General features: G+C 46.0%; 1 protein-coding gene across 1 annotated transcript in view; it reads left to right on the plus strand.

Moving 5' to 3' along the window:
* Positions 1 to 10,281, plus strand: part of NPFFR1 (neuropeptide FF receptor 1) — a 40,489-nt gene extending 30,208 nt beyond the window's left edge. The window contains exon 4 of the mRNA XM_024253947.3: positions 1,774 to 10,281. Coding sequence (XP_024109715.3) covers positions 1,774 to 2,644 — 871 coding nt within the window. The 3' untranslated portion in view covers positions 2,645 to 10,281. The remainder of the gene's footprint in view (positions 1 to 1,773) is intronic.
* Positions 10,282 to 21,049: the final 10,768 nt, after the last annotated feature.

Raw genomic sequence — 21,049 nt, forward strand, 5'->3', positions numbered from 1 at the left:
ATCCCATGAGGCCATATTTCAGACTATCATATGGGGAGAAACCTTGGACAATACCCAGCTTTCAAGGGCAGAGGTCCCTGTGGCTTTCCACAGTGCATTGTGCCCCTGGTTTATTGAGACTAGAGAATGGCGATGACTTTTACCAAGTATACTGTTTGTAAACATTTTGTTAACAAGGCACGTCCTGCACAGCCCTAGATCCCTTAAACCTTGATTTCATACAACACATGTTTTTGTGAGCTCCAGGTTGGGTCAAAATGGCTGGGGCAAAGTGGCTGGGGCAAAGCTACAAATTAACAACATCTCAGCAAAGCAATTGTTTGAAGTACAAGTCTTTTTCAAAATGGAGTCTCTTATGTCTTCCCTTTCTACATAGACACAGTAACAGTCTGATCTCTCTTTCTTTTCCCTACACTCCTGGACTCAAGTGATTATCCTGCCTCAGCCTCCTGTGTAGCTGGAAGAATAGGCAAGCATCCCCTCACCTGGTTCATTTTTTTGGTAGAGATGGGGTTTCACCATGTTTCCCAGGCTGGTCTCCAACTCCTGGGTTCAAGTGATCCTCCTGCCTTGGCCTCACAAAGTGCTGGGATTATAAGCATGAACCATGGCACCTGACCCCAGGAGCTTTAAAAACGAAAACAACAAATAACAAACAATGCTAAAACCACTTTCTAGACTAATTAGGTTGGAATCCTTGGCCTGAATAAATAGGCACAGGTTTTGTCTTTGTTGTTGAAATGCTTCAGGAGAGTCTCATGCACGTGGAGGGTTTACAGCTACTGGTTTATATGGCATATGAAGCAAGACAAATCTGGGTTCAAGGCTGGTCCTTGCAACTTGCTATGTGACCTTGAGCCAACTGCTTAACACTTGAGTCCCAGTTTCCTTGTCTGTAAATCAACAGTGTAGCAACTGTCTTAAAGGCCTCACCTTTAAAAAATAATAAAGGGTGTAATAACAGATGCTGAGTTGTCCTCATGAGGAAATAAATGGTGCAGACTTGTCCTTGCATTGTGGAGATACTGATACTATGGCCAAGATGACATAGGGACAGCCTGACATGTAGGCTCTACATCTGACCTCCTGAGGTTTTCTGGAGAATCCATAAACAGAAACAGTGTTATTTGACGCACCTAATCGTCCTTCTCAAGGACAGACTGCGCACTCTGATCGCTCTGCTAGCTGCCAGCTAATCAGTTTACCCCCAAAAGTACACAAATGGCCCCGCGAGGAGGCTCACACCTGCAATCCCAGAACTTCGGGAGGCCGAGGCCGGAGGATAGCTTGAGCCCAAGACTTTGAGACTAGCCTGGGCAACACAGTGAGACTTCATCTCTCCAAAAATTAAAAGAAATTAGCCGGCGTTGCAGCGCATTCCTGTGGTTCCAGCTACTCAGGAGGCTGAGGTGGGAGGATCACTTGACCCCGGGAGGTGGAGGCTGCAGGGAGCCGTAATCGCGCCACTGCACTCCAGCCTGGGCGACAGAAGGAGACCCTGTCTCAGGAAAAAAAAAAAAAAATGGAGAAAAGTGCAAAAGTGCACACAGGATTCATTGTTCCCACACGATCTGCGGTTTCCTCCTCCCTTCTCATAAATCCTGTAGCTAGCTGCCTTTGTTCTTTGACTACTCAGCCAATTCAGGTCTGAGCTATTCTTCGACGCCGCCCTAGATGCGATGATGAAGGTCAGGTGCCCGCATCCCACCGGCCGTCCCCTAGCAGGGGCCCTAGGACCCACCCAGATCCCGCCTCTCTCTCTCCCCGCGGCAGGTTCCGCTGCATCGTGCACCCTTTCCGCGAGAAGCTGACCCTGCGGAAGGCGCTCGTCACCATCGCCGTCATCTGGGCCCTGGCGCTGCTCATCATGTGTCCCTCGGCCGTCACGCTGACCGTCACCCGTGAGGAGCACCACTTCATGGTGGACGCCCGCAACCGCTCCTACCCGCTCTACTCGTGCTGGGAGGCCTGGCCCGAGAAGGGCATGCGCAGGGTCTACACCACTGTGCTCTTCTCGCACATCTACCTGGCGCCGCTGGCGCTCATCGTGGTCATGTACGCCCGCATCGCGCGCAAGCTCTGCCAGGCCCCGGGCCCGGCCCGTGGGGGCGAGGAGGCGGCGGACGGGCGAGCATCGCGGCGCAGGGCGCGCGTGGTGCACATGCTGGTCATGGTGGCGCTGTTCTTCACGCTGTCCTGGCTGCCGCTCTGGGCGCTGCTGCTGCTCATCGACTACGGGCAGCTCAGCGCGCCGCAGCTGCACCTGGTCACCGTCTACGCCTTCCCCTTCGCGCACTGGCTGGCCTTCTTCAACAGCAGCGCCAACCCCATCATCTACGGCTACTTCAACGAGAACTTCCGCCGCGGCTTCCAGGCCGCCTTCCGCGCCCGCCTCTGCCCGCGCCCGTGGGGGAGCCACAAGAAGGCCTACTCCGAGCGGCCTGGCGGGCTTCTGCACAGGCGGGTCTTCGCGGCGGTGCGGCCCAGCGACTCCGGGCTGCCCTCTGAGTCGGGCCCTAGCAGTGAGGCCCCCAGGCCCGGCCGCCTCCCGCTGCGGAATGGGCGGGTGGCTCACCACGGCTTGCCCAGGGAAGGGCCTGGCTGCTCCCACCTGCCCCTCACCATTCCAGCCTGGGATATCTGAGGTGGTCCAGGGAGGGCGGGACGCTGCCTGAGGGCCCCGATTGGACACGAGATACATGCGGGCGACAGCGGCCTGGTGTGGTTAGGTGAGGATGCGTGGTCTCTCCCTCTCCAGAGCCAGGCAGTGGTGGGCAGCTGCTGGTGATGTCTCCTCTGCTGCCTTCACCCTCAGTAGAGGCAAATGCGGGGGACGGGAAGGAACAAATTTGCCCTGTGTGGTGGGCTTGACAAACGTCATCTCACTGAATTGTCACAACGCTTTGGAGATAGGTTTTCTTCTCTTCCTTCTACAGATGCAAAAACAGGCCTGGAGAGGAGATGTGACTCGCCCAAGTTTCTCAGGTGGAAATGGCATGTGAAGCTATCTGACTCCAATACCTGTGTGGTTTTTATCATCTCCAGCTGGCTCCAAGAGGGCCCGGTAAGGTAGAACACTGTGAACTGAGTAAGTCCCAATTAGGCAGCTAGGAAGAAGCGAAAAGCAAAGCCGGCCTGTCCCTTGATGCTTTGTGTCCATGTGAGGGAGTCCCTCATGTTCGTTACTGAAGCCACTCCCCTTGATCCTTTTCTAGAAGAACATGGTGTGCCCCCACTGCCGGCTCTAATGTGTTGGTTTGTCTTGTTTGTTCCAAGAAGTTCCAAGAAGCCATTGTCCTCAGAGGACGGCAGCTTCAGAACGAGCCTTGGGGAGGCTGCCTCAATTGCAGGGCACTATAGGTCTTGCCCTCTGGGTCTGAGCTTAGAGAACGGAGGAGGGACTCCCAGACCCAGGCAAGAACTTACAATGCCACAGACATTGTAATGCTGCAGGGCCACAGGAGGTGTCCTTTTACGTACTCATAGGCAACGAGGAAGGGGAAGCACGGTATGCATTTTCCACATTGGGAAACACATCTGCTCAATGGGGCTGCAGGTACAAAGCCTTGCCCAAGGTCTCTCTCCTCCCTGCTTCCTGGGAGGGAGAAGTTGGTCAACTGAAGCTGCAGCCAGAGTGCCGTTTGGAGACTCCTGAAGGACACACACTAAACTCTTCCCCAGCACAAATGACTTGTGTACCCTAAAGAGGTACCAGGAGAGCCCTGTTTACTCTGGCTTTCCCCCAGCACCCCTGCATCAACTTGAAGAAATGTGGCTTCTTTCCAGGAGACGGGAGCACATGGGATTGCCTTGGAGGGTCCTTTCACAGGCCCCTTCATCTTGCAGTTAACTGGATATTTCCCCCCACCTCTATAGAAAACATAGTGTTGCTAGAAATTTAGTAAACAAAAAAGAAATGTTTCCAGGGGTCAGGGCTCTGAGGCTCTGTTCCCTTAACCGACACACAATGACTGTTTACTGTTTGCTCCACTCTAAGTTCCAGATTTAGGGGCAGAAGAAAATTCCTAAGCAGTTGTACAATACATTCTCCAAGCATGTCCCCAGACACCGTCTCATTTAATCCATAGTAATGAGGTTGAAGGAGATTGAATGTTATTGTCATTTCACAAAGTGACTGAAGCTCAAAGGGGCCAAGTTTCCAGGGCCACAGAGGGGCAGGATTTAGATTAAGATTTGTCTTCTGATTGTTCTTCCCACCCTGCATTCTGCCTTTCAAGGAAGGTGGGCATGACGGGAGAGCTGGTAATTTCCCCAAAGGTTTTTTGCCCAACAGTGAACCAGAATGCCCACTCCTGGTGCCCAAGCTCTTGGTCTGGGAAAGAAATCTATTGTGTTTACTCTCATCATGTCCAGCCTGAGTTGTTCTTGCCCTGGTGCTGAGCAGGCTGCCAAGAGCCATCATGACCTTGTCCTGGTTCTGGGGGTGATGGATGAGGGTCTGAGAGAGAGTATGCCATCCTGCCCCTCAGTGGTATTAGCTGGTGCCATGCATTTCTGGTACTGTATCAGTGTCATGTGTCACATGGGCCAGAGAGTTCCCGGCTGGTTCTGGGCTATGTATTGTGAAGAAGTCTGACTCCAGGCTCTAAAAGTAAGCCAGAGAAAGGGCCGTCTCAAACCGCAAATGCCTATCCCTATGGCTGGGTGGGAACTGTCTGAAGACACCACCTGGTGTCTCCTCTGGGGTGTGTTTCTCCTTTAGCATAGCCTCCCCAAGTACAAAATCAGCAACTGGGGCTGGGGGCAGGTATGGATACCAAAGTACTCACTCAAGCCAACCTTTCCATCACAGCCCCTTTGTCTTCCCCCAAAAGATGTCATGCTTTGAAAGGTTATAACTACCCAAAAAACTCCTTCAACTCTTGTTGAAGGTCACAATTAACATATTTTGCTGTTATTTTTGTTTCTTCTAAAAAATCAATCAGAGGCTATACCTGCCCATTCAGATCTGAGTGATAATGGGCATGACTTAATGCTTTAATGAAGCAGTGAGACGTTGTGGGTATGTGGGGAGTTTGTTTCTTTGTGGATGTGGTAAAATATAAATAATATAGAATTTACCATTTTGGCCATTTTTAAGTGTACAGGACTGGAATTAAGTATATTCACATTGTTGTGTAACCATTACCACTATCTATTTTCAGAATTTTTTATTATCCCAAACTGCAACTCTGTATCTATAAACAATATCAGCGCATCCCCTCTCCTCCTAGCCCCTGGTAACTACTATTCTACTTTCTGTCTGTGAATTTGGCCACTCTAGGTACTTCTATACAAGAGGAATCATACAATACTATCCTTTTTGACTGGCTTCTTTCACTTAGCATAATGTCTTCAAGGTTCATCCATGTTGTGGCATGTGTCAGAATTTCTTTCATTTTAAAAGCTGAATAATATCCCATTGTCTAGATAGTCCTCATTTTGTTCATTCATCCATCAGTGGACACTTAGGTTGTTTCCATCGTTTGGCTACTGTGAATAATGTATGGAGTTTTTAGATGCTAGAAGTAGTTCCTGACAATAGTGCCTGTGTGAATCCTGAGGACAGAGACCCCAGGTTGGGAACCAGGGTCTCTCCCAACTTACCATTTATGGGTGACAAAACAGAGGCTTCCAGGACAGCTGTGATGTGTCTCACTTCCCTGTGCCCACACCAGCTGCTCTGGGCTTCTGCTGGGCTTTACTTCCTGACTAGAGTGGCTAGAAAATTGTATGTTTCCTCTACAAGATGTTTTTATGAAGCTATTTTATAATTATAGATTTATTATCCTCACTGGATTCCTATGTTCTGACACCTGGACCCTGACGGGGCCTTGTGCAGCCTAGGAACACAAGGGCAAGCGGTGTGGACCATTCCTGACGCGCCATCCTCCACCTCCAGGTTGGCTGGGTTTCCTAAGGTGACTGCCCTTTCATAAGCGGAAAGTTCGGAGATGAACGGGATGTGTTATGGGGGAAAAGGGCCAGAGGCCTGTTGACACTGAGCATCCCCACCCAGAGGGCCTCCTGGAGGGACTCTGTGTCCTGTCCTGCCATGTGTGGCATGAGTGGTCACCCTCATTGTGGCTCTCCACTGATGAATGGCCTCTTGACTTTACCAAGACCAGGCAGCACCCAACAGACCAATGTGAGCTGGAGGCGGATGCCAGGCCTGGACCCCACAAACCACAGTCTGCCCGGCCCTGTGCTGAGGAGTCTCTCTTGGGGCCTGGAGGACGCATGAGCTGATTTGCATTGGAATGGAGGGCAAAGTTGGCAAAGGAAGATGAGAGCTCCCTATCATTAGTCTACTGTGTATTCATCCAAAAAGCAAGGTGAGAGCCAAGCCCAGGGCTGGATGGACAAAGCATTGCTATTAAGCTCTGTACCTTTTTGCACCCGTTTCCTCAGCTCACCCCTCAGAAGTGTCACTGATGAAAGATAGATGAGAAGGAGGTGGTCTAAATGGGCTTCATTACAATGAACAATGTTGAATGAACAATACATTCCTTGTTGAATAACCCAATTATTTATGATCATGGCATTTTATTGTTGTTTTTCTCTTTCTCTACAAAAGCCCTACATAATCATTGTGGAAATTTTACAAGATTTCAATAAGCAAAGACAAGAAAATGAAAAGCACCCAAAATCCTACCGCAAGAGATGAGTATAGCATCCTTTTCTGTGCATATATCTCTCAATATATTTAACATTCTTGGAACAGCTTTATTGAGGCAGAATTTGCATATGAAAAAATTCACCCATCTTAAGTGTACTGCTTGATGAGTTTTAACAATTGCATATAGTTATGTCCCTACCACACTGAAGATATTTTCATCATCCTAAAATGTTTCCTTGTGCTAATGTATAGTCAATCCTTTCCCACGCTCCTGATTCCAGAAAACGATGATCTGATTTCAGAATATCATGTAGATGGAATCAGACAGTTTGCAGCCGAGTCTGGTTTCTTTCACTTAAAATGATGTTTGCAAGATTCATTCATGCTGTAGCATGTATCAGTAGTTTTTCCTTTTGATGGCTGAGTACTACTCCACTGTATGAATAGATCACATTTTGTTTATCCATTCATCAGTTGATAGACATTTGGTTGTCACCAGTGTTTGGCTATTATGAATAATGTTGCCATAAACATTCATGTACAAGTCCTTATATGCATGTGTATGTATGTTTTCCATTTTTCTTGGGTAGATACCTAGGATCGAGATTGGTAGGTTGCACGGTCTGTAAAATTTAACTGTATAAGAAACTGCCAAAGTGCTTTCCAAAGTCGCTGTACCATTTTGCATTGGGTACAGCAGCAGTGTATGAATGTTCCAGTTGTTCTACTTCCTGGCCAACACTTAGCAGTATTAGCCTTTTGAAAATTTCCAGGCCAGGTGTGGTGGCTCATGCCTGTAATCCCAGCACTTTGGGAGGCCGAGGTGCATAGATCACCTGAGGTCAGGAGTTCAAGACCAGCCTGGCCAATATGGGGAAACCCCATCTCTACTAAAAACAAAAATTAGTCAGGCGTGGTGGCACACACCTGTAGTCCCAGCTACTTGGGAGGTTGAGACACGAGAATCACTTGAACCTAGGAGGCAGAGGATGCAGTGAGCCAAAATTGCGCCACTGCACTCCAACCTGGGTGACAGAGCAAGATTCTGTCTCAGAAAAAAAAAAAAAAAAAGAAAAGAAAATTTCCCTGATGACTAGTGATGCTAGGCATCTTTTTGTGTGCTTACTGCATTCTTATATCTTTTATTGTAAAGTATCTTCAAATCTTTCTTTTAAAAACATGATTTTGGCTGGATGCAGTGGCTCACACCTGTAATCCCAGCACTTTGGGAGGCCAAGGTGGGCAGATCACCTGAGGTCAGGAGTTCGAAACCAGCCTGGTCAACATGATGAAACCCCGTCTCTACCAAAAACACAAAAATTAGCCAGGTGTGGTGGTGTGCACCTGTAATCCCAGCTACTTGGGAGACTGAGGCAGGAGAATCACTCGAACCTGGGAGGCAGAGGTTGCAGTGAGCCAAGATGGCACCACTGCACTCCAGCCTAGGTGACAGAGTGAGATTCCATCTCAAATAATAATAATAATAACAATAATAATAATAATAATAATAATAATATTTTATTGTAGAGACTTTAGGACAAAAATTTGCCCTAAATCTAGGGATTTTTTTTTTGTGAATATAATTTTTTTTTTTTTTGAGACAGAGTCTTGCTTTTGTTGCCCAGGCTGGAGTATGATGGCGTGATTTTGGCTCACTGCAACCTTTGCTTCCGGGGTTCAAGCAATTCTCCTGCCTCAGCCTCCTGAGTAGCTGCGCTTACAGGCACCTACCACCACACCCAGCTAATTTTTGTATTTTTAATAGAAATGGGATTTTACCATGTTGGCCAGGCTGGTCTCGAACTCCTGACCTCAGGTGATCCGCCCTCCTCGGCCTCCCAAAGTGCTGGGATTACAGGCGTGAGCCACCATGCTCCACCAATGATTTTTAAATCCATTAAGAATGGGTCTAAAGCAAGGTAAGAGGATATAGTGTGATAGAAGTAGGAGGGCTATTTGAACAGATGGTTAGGAATGGCCTCTGCAAGGAGGTGATGTTTGAGTACAGATATGAAGTGAGAGAGGGAGCCATGTGACTAGCTGGGGAAAAAACAAACCCAGACAGAGAGAGCATCATGTACACAGGTTCTGAGGGAGGAGTGGGATAACTGAAAAAGGAATTAGTAGATATCAAAATGCTATTGAATTTCAATAATTAAATTTCTGGTTAACTCAAAACATGTATTCAGTGTCTATTAAAAGCCAGGCATAGGCCAGGCATGGGGGCTCATGCCTGTAATCCCAGCACTTTGGGAGGCCGAGGTGGGTCGATCACTTGAGGTCAGGAGTTCGAGACCAGCCTGGACAACATGGTGAAACCCCATCTCTATTAAAAATACAAAAATTAGCCAAGCATGGTGGCAGGCACCTGTAATCCCAGCTACTTGGGAGGCTGAGGCAGGGGAATCGCTTGAACCTGGGAGGCGGAGGTTGCAGTAAGCCAAGATAGCACCACTGTACTCCATCCTGGGCAACAGAGTGAGACTCCATCTCAAAAAAAAAAAAAAAAAAAAAAAAAAAAAAGCCAGGCATAGTACTACGTACTTTGTGTCTGTTATTTATTTCTCACAGTGGACCATAAGCTCCATGAGGACAGGAACTATGTCCATTTCACTTACCTTTGTGGATTCAGGTAGGATATTGCCTGGTGCATAGGAAGCACTCAATAAATGTCTGTTGAATGAATGAAGTAATTAACTAAGCAGGAATTTGTTATTATTCCCATACAATAGATTGGAAAAGCAAGGCTCAGAGAAGTAAAGTAACTTACTGGAGGTTATATAACCAGGAGGTCCTGAAGGTGAGACTCAAACCTTAGTCTATCTGACCACAAAGCCCAGGTTTTTGCCATTCCCCAAGCTGCTGTGGTCTCTCCTTCCCACATCTGGGAAACTGAGGTTCAGAGTAAAAGAAAGAGACTTGATGGAGGTCTCCCATAATCCTAAAAATAAAACCAGCGAGCCACAGGCTCCAGGCTGCTGTTTTGGCCATGAGACACATTTGCATCACTTTCAATGGCTTCCAAAGATTTGGGATAGAAGGAATACCAGCAGTTTAGGTAAAAGGTTTAAATTTAGTTTGACTCAATACCACATCAAGCCCTCAAAGCAGCCATGGGCTCCCCTGCCCTGTGGTCACTGAAGGAGCAAAAGCTGCTGAACTGGCTGTAGCGTCCTGCCTTGAGTTGTTTGTGTTCTCCTGCTAGCTGCAATGCCCAGGTCTTTGAATCCTGTCACCAAAAAATGATGCTGTTGTCATGTGCAAGCAACCAAATTAATGTGGGTGGAAAAACGCAAGCTTAGTGATTTGGGCAAATTAGTTTATCTGTCACATAGCCAGTGGTGGTGTTAAAATCACTCTCTGTTTGAGGAGTAATCACTCTCCCCCCATCACCACCCTGTCTTCCTTTCGCTGTGGAAGTTAGAACAGCCAAGTCAATCTGTTTCAGTGACTGAGCGATCTACATTTCTGTGTTTTGACTGCCCCCCAGGAGGAGTATGTTGTGTAGTGCATTTTGTTTGTACATAGTGCTGTCTCGTGGTCCTCCGAAGCCACCTCTAATGATCATAATTGCCTCTTTTATTCTTCTCTAGTCCGTGTCTTTGCAAAATGATTCTGTTACCTATGCTATAAATTATGGAAAATAAACTCATTATGAAAGAGTTGTTTACTTTTTACTCTCCATTGCATTAGTAGTTTTTCCCCTTTGCTTCCTCACTGTGAATGAAATTTTCAGGCAAAATAGCGATCTTTTCCAAAAAGGTAGAGAGTAGGCTATGTGACCACTAACATAACTGCGGTATTTCCATTTTGTGGATGGGTAATTAAGTTGCATGGAGGCGCAGGCATATTACTGAGGGCCCCATAGCTCCTAAGTGTTGACAGCAAAACAACATTTTAGGCTTTGTGGATGGCAGTCCAGTGTTCTTAACACAACACCAAATTACCTGTTTTGTTAACTCCACATTTATAAATATTTGTGACAGTTTAGGTGAAACTTAATTCTAGTATGTTAACACGAACTCAACATACTTAGTGTCTATTGAGTCTGGGAACATTGGACCTCTCCACAGTCCAGTGAGCAGAGACAGAAAAGAGAAAAACCTACAATCAGGTACCATGGTCGGCCAAAAAAGTTAGGGAACAGCCAGAGGGGTGTCAGAAAAGGGTTCCCATAAGAAGCCTGAAATAAGTCTTAGAGACTGAGTTTGGGACCACTACTTAGAGAGGAGGGTTTGAAGCAGGAAAGCAATGCACGGAGACCTTCATCTTCTAGAGCTCATGTTGGCAGCATGTAGAGTACACCAAAGGGAAAGGGAGCTGGAGGCCAGTAAGGCCGGAGGTATTTACAGGCATTCAGGTGAGAAATCTGGGATTGGCTAAGGCAATAGGGATAGAGAAGAAACAACAAATTCAAGAGATGTTTGAGAGATCAGTTCAATGTTGCCTGGCCTGGGAGGATGTGGCAGGATGGGTCATCACCTATGATGCTTTTAGTTGCCAGTAACAGAAACTTGACTCAAACTGGCTTAAACTAAAAAGAATATAATGGCTCACATAACAGCTAAGTGCAGAGGACTGGTTGGTCCAGGGGCTCAACAATGTCTTCAGGGACCCAGGTCATCTCCATTCCTCTGCTCTTCCATCTACCCCATGTGACCTTCATCCTCAGTCTGGCTTCCCTCAGGGTGTAGAATGTGGCCAATAGCAATCAAAGCTCCTTGCTTCCTTGTTTACATCGACTCAGAGAAGCGGGGAGGGGACAGGAATCTCTATCATCATGTGTTTCTCTAAGAGCAAGCAGTGGCAAACTCTCAATGGCTCAAATTATTAGGTGAGGTACCTATTCCCGAACCCAACCCTAAGGCCAGGGGAATGCCACATTCTGAATCCCATGTTCTGGGATGGGGTTCCTGAACAGTTAATGAGGATGAGATTACAATGATTTGGACAAATCAATGGCCACCCTGGACCTAGAGTCAATCCCCAGTTTAATTAGTCTGGGGAAAGGGTGAAAGGCTTTTGAGAAGTTGTATCCATTAGAATGTTTTTCAGCTGCAAGAAACAGAATGCCCTGAATCAAACTGGTTTAAACACGACAGCACAACAAAGTCAATTTATTATCTCACATTACAAGACCTGAGGCAGGGAAGCTCCAGAGTTGTTAATTCAGCAGTTTAATGACACCATCAAGAGTTAAGGTTTTCCCACTATGCATGTTCATTGTAGATTTATCAATATTACCTAAGTCTACCTCTCTTCCAGCTTGTAAGGCAGTGGTTGGCAAATTTCTATGACAATGTCCAACAGAAGAAGAGCGGGCCTCCTCCTATGTATCTCTCATAGATGCAAGAGATCCTTTCCCAGAAGCCTCTTTCACAACTCCCCTTACATTGCTACGGCCAGAACTGTGTCACATACCCATGACCAAACCAGTCACAGGCATGAGGAATGAAACAACTGTGATGAACTTAGACTGATCAGGATCCTTGTCCAGGGCTGGGGATGGCACTGAGTTAGGGTGGTAGGTGGAGGCATGTCTCTGAGCAGAGTACTGTTAGAAAAGAGGAAGGGAGAGTGAACAGGTGTTAGGTGGGTACCACCAGTGGCTGCTGCAGAGGTCAGCCAAGAAAAGCCCAGAGGAACTTCCAGGTTGCTGACTGGGCAGATACTGCATCATTAACTGAGATAGAAGACTCAAGGGAGAGATGGTGAATTCACTTTTGAACGGGGGGAAGGGGTTGTTTGTTACCACAATATTATCTAGAAAAACTAACTAATAGAGCAATTGGTACAAAGAGCAGAATGCTGTCCTAAAATGTGTATTGTTGGCTTTGGGGCCCAGCGGTAGGCAGCAAAGAAAATGTAGCCTTTGATCACCTGGAAGACAAACAATATACTAAATAGCTTATGATTTTAGAGAGGTGGGAAACGGATTATTACAAGTGTGACTTGGTTGCTTTCAGCTGCGTTTGACAGGATTCCACAATAAACAGATGAACTCAGAAAAGAACTTGGTGATTTGTAAGCAGGGATGAAAGGAAAAAGAGAATCCAGAAGTTCCAGGGTTGATAGATGCAACTGTTGTTCATCTCCAACTAATAAAGGCAGATATTGAGAAATGCTTTGATTTAAGAAGCTGATTAAGTCTCAACTTAAAACTTAGCCTTGGGACAGACCAAGGGGCTGAGCAACACCTCCTAGTGAGTCCTTTGTTGGATAAAATGGCTCAGGGAAAACAGACCAAAGGCATGGTTCTCCCATGGAGGCCTGTTCAAGTTACCTTAGTAATTATGCCCAGAAAGCAAAGAATTATAGGTGTGGTGATTGACACACAATGCTGACTAGAATCAGACAGGTAAAGCACTATCTAAGCTTTCAAGAGCATTGTGAAACCAAAGACACACCAGCCTGGCTTAAAAGGGACTATGACTGTTGGGGAAAAACCTTTGGGCTCTGAAGTTTCTGTGGGCAGGAAGGAGGCTGAGAAAGTGACTCAATCCTCATGGAGTAGATATTTTCTATAATAGATATGGCCAAGAAGGATAATGCAGAGGGTAAAGCCAAGAGCCCCGAAGAATGATAACGGGGGCTACTTCCGGGTAGCTGAACTGGGACCAAATGAAAGAACATTTCCTAGACACAGAAAGATTTGGAATTCTAAGAACCACTGATGTTCTTTCTGTTTATGAATGGGAGTGTTAATCTCAGTGCTTATTCTGTCTTTGGCCATTGCACGTCAGATATAGATGTGGGGTAGGGAAACCTTTCCTCTATAAAAGATTAGCTGGGTGTAGTGGTGTGCACCTGTGGTCCCAGCTACTCGGGAGGCTGAGGTGGGAGGATCACTTGAGCCTGGGAAGTTGAGGCTGCAATAAGCTGAGATTGTGCCATTGAACTCCAGTCTAGGTGACCGAGTGAGATCCTGTCTTAAAAACAACAACAAAAAGATATAGATGTGGGGTGATAGGTAACATTTGCTTGTTTTTAAGTTCATACATCTCTGGATGAAGAGGAGCAGTATCTGGACATAATGTGGAAATTATCATGAGATACTAAACTTGATACCATGATTGTTTGAGACTTTTGGGCATCACTCTTTAGGGAGAGTGAGTATGTTTTTCCTGCGAAAAGGGAGAGATGAACTTTTATGACTAAGAAAGTGGGCTGTAATAGAGGGTATTATTGTTCCCAGTTAATTGCTTCTCTACCTGTAAGAGGATTACACAGTCTTAAACATGGTTACGCATTTGTAGTTCCCCTAGAGGAGGAGTATTCATATGTCCATGCCCAAAGTCATAGGACTTTGTGCGTAGAATGAGTGAAAGTGACATATACCATTTCTGAGCAAAAGCTTGTGAGCCATTGTACAGTTTGCCATTTCTCTTTTCCCTCTGCAGCAAGACCAAGATGGGGGATACTTCTTCAGCCTGAGCTGAAAATAGGAAGGCAGATGGGGCAGAACCATAGCTGACCCATTGTCACCACCATGTAACCTGAACAAGAAATATGTGTTCATTCTCATAAGCAAATGAGATTTTTTATATTGTTTGTTACAGCAGCATAAACAGGTAAAAGTTGACTAACACAGCTGGCTTCCATTGGGGCCCAGCCAACGGAGACACAGGCAGGAGATTGGAGTGGTTGAGGAAGGGAAGGGGTGTGTCTCCCTTCCTTTTCTGCCCTAGGCAGCATCTCCAGCAGCAACTCTGTACAGATGAACAGGCCCACTGTGCTGCCAGCTCCACCCAGAGACCCTGCACTCCTCCCTTTGGGTGACTGTGCCTCTTCCTCCCATCTCTCCAGCCTAGAGATGATAGTGGCTTCCTGCCATTGCCAATCTCTATTTGGTTTCTCAACTCTTCTATTACCTGTTGACCAGTTCCCTGCCTTTAAGTTCCTGTCTTAAACACTTTGAGTAGCTTTTGTTTCTCTGGTTGACTTTAGTTGATACACCATCCTATGTACAAAGTTTGGAGTAACTTAATCTCAGATGTCTCAAACTTTGTTTGGAAAAAAGATATATCTGCTTTTATAATTTTTTTTTTTACCATCTTAACCATTTTTAAATGTACAGTTCAGTGGCATGAACACTCATATTTACAACCATCACCACCATCCATCTCCAGAACTTCTTTCTTTTTTTCTTTCTTTCTTTTTTCTTTTTCTTTTTCCTTTTTTTTTTTTTGAGACAGTCTTGCTCTGTTGCCTAGACTGGAGTGCAGTGGCACAATCTCGGCTCACTACAACCTCCGCCTCCCGGGTTAAAGTGATTCTCCTGCCTCAGCCTCCCGAGTAGCTGTGACTACAGATGCATACCACCAGGCCCAGCTAATTTTTTGTATTTTTAGTAGGGATGGGGTTTTGCCATGTTGGCCAGGCTGGTCTTGAACTCCTGACCTCAAGTGATCCATCCACCTCGGCCTCCCAAAGTGCTGAGATTACAGGCGTGAGCCATGGCACCCAGCCTCCAGAATTTTTTCATCTCCCCAAACTGAAACTCCACATCCATTAAACAATAACTACTTTTTCCTCCTTCCTTCTAGGCCCTGACAACCACCACTCTTCTTTCTGTCTCTATGAATTCCACTATTCTAGGTACCTCATGTAAGTGAAGGTACACACTATTGGCCCTTTTCTTGTTTGGCTTATTTCAGTGAACATAATAATAGATTTCAATATAAATTTGAAAGTTTTCATGTTATAGGACCTCTAGGTGGCAGTTGACGCCAAAGATATACATGAGATAATCTAGACAGAGAGTATCGCTCTAGAGAGAGAGAGAGAACATGAGAAATAAGAAAGACGATGATTAAGATGATGAAATGAAGAAGGCTGAGAGGGAGAATGAGAAATGAGTAGCAAAGAAGTAGGAAGAACATGAGAAGAGAATGTAGTCTTGGCTGGCACGGTGGCTCACACCTGTAATCCTAGCACTTTGGGAGGCTGAGGTGGGTGGATCATTTGAGGCCAGGAGTTCAAGACCAGCCTGGCCAACATGGCGAAAGTTCATGTCTTCAAGTTACATCCATGTTGTAGCACGTGTCAGAATTTCACTCCTTTTTCAAGCTACCAGTCTGTCTTACCCAAGATATTTTTGGTTTCGAGTCATAGAAACTTTCCATTTAACAGGTTTAAACTGCAAGGAATTTACTATCTAATGAGACAAGAAGTTCAGAGGCAAAGTAGTTCTGGGGTTAGTTAAATCAGTAGCTCAAAAATATCTTTTTTTTTTTTTTTGAGATGGAGTCTTGCTCTGCCGCCCAGGCTGGAGTGCAGTGGCGCGATCTCGGCTCACTGCAAGCTGTGCCTCCTGGGTTCACGCCATTCTCCTGCCTCAGCCTCCCGAGTAGCTGGGACTACAGGCACCCGCCACCATGCCTGGCTAATTTTTTTTTTCTTTTTTTTTTTTGGATTTTTAGTAGAGACGGGGTTTCACCATGTTAGCCAGGATGGTCTCAATCTCCTGACCTTGTGATCTACCTGCCTCAGCCTCCCAAAGTGTTGGGATTACAGGCGTGAGCCACTGCGCCCGGCCAATAATATCTTAAGAACACAAGTTATTTCCATCTTTCTGTTTTGCTGATTTCTGCATGGTAGCTTGGTTCCCAGACAAACTCTCCTCATGGTGGAGATCTCATAAGAAAACTGCAGGACTGTTAGCCATTTGTATTAATCAGCTCTTGCTAGATTATGCTGCTATAACAAACAGCCCCCAAATCTCTGTGACTTCAAACAAGCATCCAGAACTATACTCTTAAGATAAAGGAAAAATGTTCCAGAAACCCTCTAGCAGCCTTCCCTGCTAGAGGGACAGTACTGTATCACATTTACATGACTGAAAAAAATCACTGGCAATCATGATTGTCTTTGCTCATTTAAAACTCATTCCTTGGCTGGGCGCAGTGGCTCATGCCTGTAATCCCAGCACTTTGGGAGGCTGAGGTGGGCAGGTCATGAGGTCAAGAGATTGAGACCATCCTGGCCAACAGGGTGAAACGCTGTCTCTACTAAAAATACAAAATTAGCCAGGCGTGGTGGTGTGCGCCTGTAATCCCAGCTACTCGGGAGGCTGAGGCAGGAGAATCGCTTGAACCCAGGAGGGCAGAGGTTGCAGTGAGCTGAGATCATGCCACTGCACTCCAACCTGGCGATAGAGGGAGACTCCGTCTCAAACAAACAAACAAACAAACAAAAAAACCTCATTTCATGAAGATGAAGGAAGGGCTGGGTGCCCTGAGGCAAAGGTGTGCGCAGGAGAGCAGCTTCTTTTCATTTTATTTTATTTCTTTTTTGAGAGAGAGGTTTTGCTCTTGTTGCTCAGGCTGAAGTGCAATGGCATGATCTTGGCTCACTGAAACCTCTGCCTCCTGGGTTTAAGCGATTCTCCTGCCTCACCCTCCTGAGTAGCTGGGATTACAGACACGTGCCAACACGCCCAGCTGATTTTTGTGTTTTTAGTAGAGACGGGGTTTCACCATGTTGGCCAGGTTAGTCTTGAACTCCTGACCTCAGGTGATCCGTCCTCCTCAGCCTCCTAAAGTGCTGGGATTACAGGCATGAGCCACCGCACCCGGTCTCTTGAACAAAATCAGGATTTTGTTAGAAAAGAGAAGGTAATATGGCCATTGGGCAGGGAGCTAGGAGTGTTTGGTATAATACTCTCCATCTCACCCACTCTCTCTCAGTAAATGACATACCATTCAACTCAACCAGTTCTTGTAGCCAGAAACCTGGGACTCATCCTCAGATCTCCACCTCTCTCCTCTTCCACGCTATTCAATCAATAATTCCATTGATTCTACCTTGAACACAGCTCTGTAATCAGCCTTCTCTTTTGCCGCCCAAGTTCAGGAAACCAACATCATCTTTCATCTGGGGCCCTGCAGTGGACTGCATTGGTCTCCCTGCCTCTAGTCTCACTAAACCTCAATCCAAGTTCTAAGCTGCTGATAGTACCTTTCCTTAGTGCAATTCTGATCATGTTATTTTCCCATTAAAAACCCTTCTTAAGTTTCCCATTGCTCTTAGGAGAAAGTTCAATCCTCATATCATGCCTTCCAAGGCTTTCTAGCATTTGGCCCTGACTATTTCTCTAGTCTCACCTCTTTTTTTTTTTTTTTTTTTTTTGAGATGGAGTCTTGCTTTGTTGCCAGGCTGGAGTGCAGTGGTGCAATCTCAGCTCACTGCAACCTCTGCCTTCTGGGTTCAAGAGATTCTCCTGCCTCAGCCTCCTGAGTAGCTGGGATTACAGGTGCGTGCCACCACGTCCAGCTTATTTTTGTATATTTTTAAATAGAGACGGGTTTCACCATGTTGGTCAGGCTGGTCTCGAACTCCTGACCTCATGATCCACCGGCCTTGGCCTCCCAAAGTGTTAGGATTACAGGCATGAGCCACCGCACCCGGCCTAGTCTCACCTAACCATTTTCTGGCTTTTGCCTTGTCCCCTTTGCCTTATTAATCCCATCTCATCATTCAGATTGCAGGTTACAGGTCACTTCCTTGAAGAGGTTTTCTGTTCCCATAATGTAATGCCCTGTACTTCCTGTATCATTCTACTCACCCAAATTTATTATAATTATTTGTTGAAGTCTGTCTTTCCTCTAGATTATAAGTTCTGACTATAAGGCCTAGTAGGGCTACATCCCTACCCACCTATCACAGAGCATGAACATAGTAAGTGTTAAATAAGACTTAGTCATAGATTTGAAAGTTTTCATGTTATAGGACCTCTAGGTGGTAGTTGACACCAAAGATATACATGAGATAATCTAGACAGAGAGTATCGCTCTAGAGAGAGAGAGAGAACATGAGAAATAAGAAAGACAATGATGACTAAGATGATGAAATGAAGAAGGCTGAGAAGGAGAATGAGAAATGAGTAGCGAAGTAGGAACGGGCCAGGCATGGTGGCTCACGCCTGTAATCCCAGCACTTTGGGAGGCCAAGGCAGGCGGATCACGAGGTCAGGGCTTCAAGACCAGTCTGGCCAACATGGTGAAACCCGGTCTCTACTAATGGTACAAAAAATTAGCCGGGCGTGGTGGCGCGCGCCTGTAATCCCAGCTACTCTGGAGGCTGAGGCGGGAGAATTGCTTGAACCCGGGAGGCGAAGGTTGCAGTGAGCCGAGATCGCACCACTGCACTCCAGCCTGGGCCACAGGGTGAGACCTCATCTCAAAAAAAAAAAAAAAAAAAAAATAAGTAGGAAGAACACGAGAAGAGAATGTAGTCATGGCCTGGCGCCGTGTCTCACGCCTGTAATCCCAATGCTCTGGGAGGCTGAAGTGGGCAGATCATTTGAGGCCAGGAGTTCGAGGCTAGCCTGGCCAACATGATGAAAACCCATCTCTACTAAAAATACTAAAATTAGCCAAGCATGGTGGTGCATGCCTGTGATCCCAGCTACTCAGGAGGCTGAGGTACAAGAATCACTTGAACCTGAGAGGTGGAGGTTGCAGTGAGCCGAAATCACACCACTGTACTCCAGCCTGGGTGACAGAGTGAGACTCTGTCTCAAAAAAGAAAAAAAAAAAAAAGAGAATGTAGTCGCAAGCCAAAGAAGGAAATTAGAGACACCCAACAGGGTCACCCACAGCAAAGGGGACAGGATATGGACTGAAAAGTGCCACTAGATTTGGTCACTGAGTGAGAAAGATAATATTTGAGAAGAGATGGACTCCTTCTTTGTCAAACCAATGTACTTAAGAAGGTATTTTCCACCTTTACATTAAATCCTCTACCCATCCGTCCAGCAAAGATTCACTAAACATCTACTCTAGGCTGTGTACTGTGCTAGGCCCTAGGGAGACATAGTAGACCAAGGTCCTTTTGGGCCTATGGGCTCACTACACTTGCCTGCAAAGGAAAGTTACAATGCACCAGGGCTGGGTGTTTTACCAGAGCTGGTACTGACTGGCTCTCTGAATACATTCGATGAAACAAGAGCCAGTGTGCAAGTCCAGAGGTCAGTGAGACTTTATTATCTTGCTCTGAGCTGGCAGGAGGCAAAGGGAAAGTGTATGTAGAACATTATTATTGCATCACTGCTGTCTTCTTAAGTCAGTCACAGATGAGAGTCTGGGTTTTTCCAAGAAAATTGGTTCCATCTGCTCAAAGGCAGAAAAGTGATAGAGCAGTTCAATCAAAAGAGCATCCTCTTAAAATATTCTTTGAACTTGATCCTACTTTTTTTTCTGAAACAGAGTCTCACTCTGTCACCCAGGCTGGAATGCACTGGCGTGATCTCAGCTCACTGCAACCTCCGCCTCTTGGGATCAAGTGTTCTCCTGCCTCAGTCTCCCGAGTAGCTGGGATTACAGACGCATGCCACCAAGCCCAGCTAATTTTTGTATTTTTATTAGGGACAGGGTTTCACTGTGTTGGCCAGGCTGGTTTCGAACTCCTGACCTCAGGTAATCCGCCCAACTCGGCCTCCCAAAGTGCTGGGATTGAAGGCGTAAGTCACCGCGCCTGGCCTTGACCCTAATTATTGACTAAACTATTGCTTCGCTAATTTTTTTTCCTGCCCTTCTGTTCTAACGGCAGTAAAAACAGTGTGGTGAAATGTTCAAAAAATCAGTGAATCACAGCCTTCTGAAAATTAATGGGTGTCAGTGGGGTTTGGGAGTTGGATGGAGACAAAGGGAGGGACACCATAACTAACTGGAGATCTTACTAGGTTTTCATTTAATATTCATTTTTTACAATAGACATTGTTTTGAAAAAAAGAGTTTAATTCAAAATGTCATTAAGGCACATTATCTTTAATGCTCTAGAAAAACAGTTAGTTAAAGAAATCCTGGCCATGAAATTAAAAAAAACAAATAAATAAAACCAGGCATTCTTTGAAATGTGAATAATAATTTCCTAATTTATATTTAGGATTTTGGATATACTTTTTTTCTTTTACATGTATTCCTGGGGAGGTAAGTGATGCAAATATTTTCCCACTGCCTCAATCAGACTTTAGTTTTTGGGGTCTGGCATGATATGATGAAATATAAACAGGAAAACAAGATCAGAGGAACCTGTCCCTGAGAATACTCCTTCACGGGACTCTAGCTCACGCCTGGACCTTCCCAGTGCTTCCATCTGAAGCCCCTGGAGACCCAGGTAGATTAAGTAGGGTGGCAGGGGGATGGAGGGGGCGGGGGGTGGGGCGCGGGGGCGTAAATCCTCCCCCACTGGGGAGGGTGACAGTAACAACTTCCAGATTTACAAAGATACAGGCTCTGCTTCAGGCATTTGACGTGTATTAACTCGGGTAATCATCCCAGTAACTCATTAAATAGTTATATTATTATCTTCACTTCCCAGATAGGCAACGGAGTGAGAGAGATTACAGAAAGTGGAGGAGCGAGTACCTTACTGGTAGCCACTAGGGGTGTCAGTAATATGGCTCAACTTTGTTACGACGGATCAGAA

The sequence above is a fragment of the Pongo abelii genome, chromosome 8 (assembly GCF_028885655.2).
Source record: "Pongo abelii isolate AG06213 chromosome 8, NHGRI_mPonAbe1-v2.0_pri, whole genome shotgun sequence".
Taxonomy (NCBI): Eukaryota; Metazoa; Chordata; class Mammalia; order Primates; family Hominidae; genus Pongo; species Pongo abelii.